Consider the following 6,388-nt stretch of genomic DNA (forward strand, 5'->3'; position numbering starts at 1 on the left):
TTGCTGAAAACTTGTATTACTACTATTCTCTACTTGTAGTTGTTCATCATACTTCAATTATTTTTCAAACATCAACTTAATCTATGTGATGTGATAATTAATTATTGAAAGGCCTAGGGCAAGGAGGCATAATAGTAGTACATGCCCGAAATATTAATAGATGTTAAGAATTAAAAATGAAATAACGAAAATATAACATTTAGGTCTCATGGAAAAAAAAAGGAACACTAAGTCACAAGTTTAGATAATATAAACATTTATCAATGTATACATAAATACTGTATTTAGCATATTACTCTACCTCTTCACAATGAAAGCAAAATACACACATATCACACAACACTCATAGGATCAACTCTTGTCTCCCCTCTCATATTCAGTGTGTCTCCAACTCTTGGCAAAAATGACCTGGAAGGTGAAAGCTCGACAATGCGTCTCCTCAAGAGCCCGGCGTGCAAAGTTTCAGAGGTTCAGTGTGGGATGCCATCATTCCAAATCAGTCGATACTCATTAAGGCCCTGCTGGACATAGGCAGATCGAGAACGATGAGAAAAAAGGATTTATCTGATTCTCTGATATATTGAACTTCTCCATTCATAAGCTTCAAGAGTTTCTTGCACATGCTCAATCCTAGGCCTTCCTGAGTTGCCCATCGCCCGTTTTGGAACATGTCTTGGACGAGTTCAGGAGGAAGACCTTCGCCAGGGCACGTTATCCTTCACCATATAACAAAATTAAGATTATGAAAACTGTATTGCCAATCTAAGCTCACTCAAAGGTTGTGAAGGAGATTGTCAAATCTATGGCACCAAAATGCTATCCAACGAGGAAGTCAAACGTCGGACTAAGTTGTGTCAAACTATGAAAACTCAAAACGGTTTCAAAACAAGCTAATCAGAAAACAGGCCAAGGTTCAAATTTCCAAGGTAGAAACTACACAATTTCATACATCAATCACCATGGTAATATTTGAGTACTTGTGTCATGTTAACGTGTTGTGAATTGTGATATTCAATTATACCAACCTAAATCCCAAAATCCAAAATGGTATAATAACCTATATCCATGTGAACTCATATTTTCTGGAATTTTTATTTACTTCAAAAGTTCATCAAGTTGAATACTATCGGACCAAGTCACACATCTTAAGACAGAGGTTATACTCGCAAAGAATAATTATCTCGAATAATGACTGTCAGGAAACAGCTACCTAATGTGCCAATACCTGCGACACTTGAATAAAGGTAAAAAAAAGTGATTTCATGTGAGCAAAATACTGAGAAGGTGATAATAAACTAGATTAGCAACAAAAAATTGTCATTACCTAAATTCAATGTGCATTGTGGCCATTGATTCAGAAATTTGCTTCAAGTTTGGACTGAGTTGCATTTCTATCCAACCTTTTGAGGTTGGTGCATACTGCACCATGTTCAGTAAGAAATCAGCAAAGATTTGTTGAATTCTAAATTGATCACCGTAGACTCCAAGTGTCTTGACTTCCTCTGGTATATCGTGGATCAACTGCAGACCTCTTTCTCTAAGCAAGAACATTGCTTGGCTAACAACAGCATCGATTACACTCCCAAGTAGAAACTCAGTTTTCTCGAGCTCCATTGAACTAACAAAAGATGAGTCCAGTTCAACGCAACCAAGAAGACAAAAACTATAACAAGTTTCAATAAAAGTTAAAAGAAACAAGTCTATCAGCAACAAAAATAGAAAGAAATACCTCTTCAACAAGCTTTTACCAAAATAACAAAATAGTAATCGCTATTTTTTTTTCAAAATCTCTGAAGCCATTAGTGATAAGGAAAACATTTAGTGAATTCTATGCTCTCTTATGTCTGAGTTTATGATTAAAATCAAAACTCAACACAAACATTCTAAGAAACGTACCCATCCTCAATTTTTTCAAGTTCAACATCCTTCATAATCTTTAATAACTGCCTCTCACATGCAGCACTGGTCTCAAGAAACTGTTTCTGGTCTTCTGTCAAATTCGTGCTTTCCAGAACCGAATTAGCAAAACGTATACCACTTAATGGATTTCTAATTTCCTGACAAATGTAAGCGAGCTCTTTCATCTTTGAAACACTGTTCTTTTCCTTTTGCCTCTGGATTCTGATGGCTTGTTGCAGCTCGGGATTTGCAATCTGCAAGAAACAAAAGGCTCCGACAATATGGCCCTCCGCATTCACCCTCTTGTTGGCAGTCAACAGAGCATTTACATACTTACCACTTCGGTCAAAAAAGGAAAACGGGAACTCGTCCGTATCCTGACCTCCGAGTGCTTTGTGCAAGACAATCATGAATTTTGTCAATGCATCCGGTCCCTTGAGCCGACAACAACTCCCAAATATTTCCCCAACCAACATCTTTCCAATGATGTCCTCCCTACTCCACCCGGTCAGCTTCTGCATAGCGGTATTCCACTCATAGCAAGATGTGTTCTCATCCGAAGCAAATATAGGTGGAATTAGAGTGTTTGGGTTGTGTATAATTGCTTTGTAATCGCCTTGAATATTGATACACTTATCGAACACCAGTTTCTGACCCGTGACATCCTGACCAACAAAGCACACACCAACTATCTTGTCCGTATAATCCTTGCTAGAACAAGCATTGACCACCAAAAATATAGCCTTTTTGCTTGCTTCAGTACCAAATGTCCTCAACTTTAATTCTACATTCTTTTCTTCCTTGCCTGCATTACTTATGATATAAGAGCATTTCGGCAAAACCTATATCTATCATATATGAGCCTTATTTACAAAAGTTGATTTGCCTATTATATCCCTATTATGTATTTGATCTAAAGGGCGATAGTGTATAGTATGTTATTATATCACACTCGTCTCTTTCTATCGTAAACTCTCTACTCTTAATTTTTTTGATTATATCTATTCTAGAGAAATGATATGCATACCTTATGTGAGTATCATCCGTGAGCACCATGCTCGTTTAAGACACATTTAGCATTGTTTGTTTTGTTTTATACATTTAGTTTGATTCTAATGTATTAAAAATTATTATTGACCTTTTTAATTTTACAAGTTTTATAAAATCAAAGCGCGATTAGTTTGTTTTCGCTGTAACTTTAAATAAATGACAAATTAAGCTTTGATTTTTATGAAATATATTGAAACTAAACTAAATGTATAAAACAAAACAAACAACACTAAACGTGCCTTAAACGAGCATGGTGGTCAGATAAGGTGTGCAACATATCATTTCCCATCTATTATAAGCTTGCTTTAATGTTTAAGGGTAATTCAGTAATTAATAAATATAAGATTTATGAAATTCACATAAAAAAGGGAGAACATCCTATGGATCAAAGCTAAAAAAGAGTTACTGATGATTACCTCTAAGAGCATGAAACAGAAGTTTGTCAGCCACTTCTTCGGATTCTTCATGAACAAGATCGTGAACCAAGGACTTCCCCATTGCTTCCTCAACGGATAGTCCGGTTAACTCAGCAACTTTTGCATTCCACCCATTTATGCGGCCTTCACAGTCAACGGCAAATATAGGAGTTGTTGCAGTCTCTATCAACCTAACCATTTCCCTGGCTACAGAACTAAGCTCATCAATCCCTTGTAATTCCAAGTCCCCTCCCTGTCTTGCTACAACCGCCTTAGAATTGCTTCCATCGCCATCTTGAAACGACTCTCTCAAAATTAGTTGGAGAGAGTGAATTGCATCCAACTCCGCATTCTCCCAAGGAAGACTCCGGCTCTTAACAACTTCTAGAAATGCATTGAATGAGGAGCGAGGATGCATTCTCAAGCCGTCATCTTTATCCTGTGGATGATGCTTTGCTCCGCCCCATTTCATCTCCTTTGCAGTATGGGAACGAAACCAGAACAAGAAATCCCGTGAAGTGATATACGCAACAGCCATTCCACACACAGCATTGCCTAAAGAGGCAGCCCCAGGATACCCTGCATCAGCTAAACTATCCGTGCTCAAACCAGTCGAACCCTCGTGAGACGCCAGCAACCATTGCAGAATATCCTTAATCTGCACCTCAGTAGGTGTGACTCCCAAAGGGTGATACCTCCCTTGGTAGTAAAGAGCTGCTCCATCACATTTCACGAGATCCATAATGCTAGGGCTCTGTGTAACAATCCCACTAGGCGAATCTCGAAGCAGCATATCACACAACAAAGTCTGCGTCCTTAAAACAAGCTTCTCCGAAAACTGTGATGCCAACTGTAGCTCCATATTCAGTTGAAGTCCGAAAGCCTGAATCAGGAACTCACAAGCGTAACGAAGAGGGAATGGGATATAGCGAGCAGAAGAGTGATGACCAACAACCAATCCCCATAGTCTCATTGTGTTTCTCCCTCCAACACCATCTTTTCCGTTTCCATTGATAACAACGGCCAAAGTTAAAGAAGCAACCGACCCCATATTCGCCATGTACTGAGCATGGCAACCATGAGGTGCCCTCAGTGTTGAACCTACCAAACACAAAGGCTGCAGCAATGCTTCGTCCTGAATAACTGTGACCGGCTTAGCTGAACAATCTACAATTAACCTAACTCTATTCTGCTTAAAAAGAAACCTTGAAGCCTGAGGAATGTCCGTTGAGGGATAATGCAATCCAAGATAAGGATCCAAATCAGCTCTCTTACACTCCGCCACAACCTCACCATGCTCATCCTCATGAAACTTATAAACCATAACCCGATCAAACCCGGTTAGCTCCCTCAAACACTCAACTACTGTGTCACACAAAAGCTTAATGTCCCCACCAGGGAGAGACTGCAAATGTGAAATGGCTCTCACAGCAAGCTTCTGAGACTGTACAGCTCCAGCTATGGAAAGAGCAGGGTCCTCCTTCCTAGCAGGCTCTAAATCTATCACTATCCCTACATCTATCCTATGCAAAATCGCATAAAAGGGCTTCCCGGAGTTCTTGGAATGAATCCAGACTGGATTCAATAAAGTGATCTCCCGCGCCCCAAACGCCCTCTCGAGCAGAACCGAGCTCGAAGGGGTGAAGAGGCTCCTGACATCAGTGCCAATTGTCAGAGTTTCGAGCTTTTCAAGACTTGGAACTGACTGAGGCGTCAAGGCCAGCATTTCGCAGGCATTTGCCGAGTAAGCAATGACACGAAAACTCCGTTCATCGACGGCTATCATACAGCCAAACGGCTGAATGTGACCTCCGCGCTGAATTTTCGAGAAATAAGCTGTGATCTGCTGTTCGGAGACGGATTGATTGCCGGTTCTAAAGCTTTGAGAGTAATCAAATGATTTCCCAGACTCACCGGATAGCTCGAAAACCGAGTGCAGCCTCGCGTCCACAGTGTACTGCGCCATAGCCTTGCTGACTGAATCGCCGCCCTTACCCTTATTCGTGGTGGAATTGCGGCGCTGCTCTCCTGCAGCTGAGGATTGAGCTGCGGGGCTCTGATTTTGGTTAATCTCCTTGCTTTCTGAGGTAGACATTTCATCAAACACCTTGTGTTCAGATATGGTCGAAGTCAGGAGAAATTGAGCTGAATTGGGCGATCAGTCCAGATCATATACACGTGACTGTGCTTGCTAGCCATTCATTTTGTCGAAATCTTTGGGATCAGCTCTTTTTCGCAGTCGAGAAATTTTGGATTGAGGATTGAAGAATAAAGGGGAAAGGAATCATGGGAGAGATCATTTTCAAGGAATTTTCTTCTGGAGTGGGTTTTGTTTGATGCAGCTTCTTGATTTTCCGTGCCGTTAACAGTCGCAGTTAGAGCATTTAAAGTTTGGGGCTTATTTTCTCTCTTTATTGTAAAGGTGTCTTCGAAAACTGAGTTTCCAACATAGATAAAATTTCATCACAGAAACTAGAAAGGCAACCAACACACAAGTTTAGCATGTTGGTGTAAGATCAATCAATTCATACCGTTGTATTAAACGGGTCGACGACAGTTGCATGCAAGTTTGGTATACATTATTTTAATTTTAAAGGACATTTATACATTTTCAAGTCAAGTGGTTAGCTAATTTTTACTCTTAACTATATTAAAAAATGCTAGTATAATTTGACACATGTTTTATAAAATTGTTGAGAGTGTGTAATGAGGGAGAGTGACATTGAAGTATTGGTTGCCCCCATGCACCCTTTTCATTAAATCCAAAATCATATAAAAACCAGGTCGAATAACTTTCTTCTTGAGAGGTATTATAAATGACAAATAGTATAGCTAACAAAAAAATATATTGTGACTAAGTATATATTGAAATAAAATATTAAATACAACAAGAAGTCTCACTCTAGCTAAAGGTAAATATTTACTTTTGTGATCTTATCCCATTCCTAGTCCTAGGTGAGGTCCAACATTTATGAAATTAAATTCTCATGGACCTACCATTTTGTCTACAAACTTTTTTGAAA

At 39.4% G+C, this 6,388-nt stretch overlaps 1 protein-coding gene across 1 annotated transcript; it reads right to left on the minus strand.

Annotated features, from left to right (window-relative positions):
* Positions 1–228: 228 nt before the first annotated feature.
* On the minus strand, positions 229–5,868 carry LOC121796062 (phytochrome B-like). Its single transcript, XM_042194776.1, has 4 exons — positions 3,366–5,868; positions 1,897–2,704; positions 1,325–1,618; positions 229–716 (listed from the first exon to the last, which is right to left on the minus strand). The coding sequence occupies exons 1-4, from the start codon at positions 5,458–5,460 to the stop codon at positions 497–499; spliced, it is 3,417 nt and encodes a 1,138-aa protein (XP_042050710.1). The 5' UTR covers positions 5,461–5,868; the 3' UTR covers positions 229–496.
* Between the last annotated feature and the right edge of the window lie 520 nt (positions 5,869–6,388).

This window comes from Salvia splendens, chromosome 3 (assembly GCF_004379255.2).
Source record: "Salvia splendens isolate huo1 chromosome 3, SspV2, whole genome shotgun sequence".
NCBI lineage: Eukaryota > Viridiplantae > Streptophyta > Magnoliopsida > Lamiales > Lamiaceae > Salvia > Salvia splendens.

What these genes read in the sequence shown, in the direction of transcription:
- LOC121796062 (XM_042194776.1), bottom strand. Translation starts at nt 5,460, where the DNA reads ATGTCTACCTCAGAAAGCAAGGAGATTAACCAAAATCAGAGCCCCGCA. An exon ending in TCTGTTTCATGCTCTTAGAG is followed by an intron (nt 2,705 to 3,365) that starts GTAATCATCAGT and finishes TAAGTAATGCAG; the next exon opens with GCAAGGAAGAAAAGAATGTA. An exon ending in CTTGAAAAAATTGAGGATGG is followed by an intron (nt 1,619 to 1,896) that starts GTACGTTTCTTA and finishes ATCTTTTGTTAG; the next exon opens with TTCAATGGAGCTCGAGAAAA.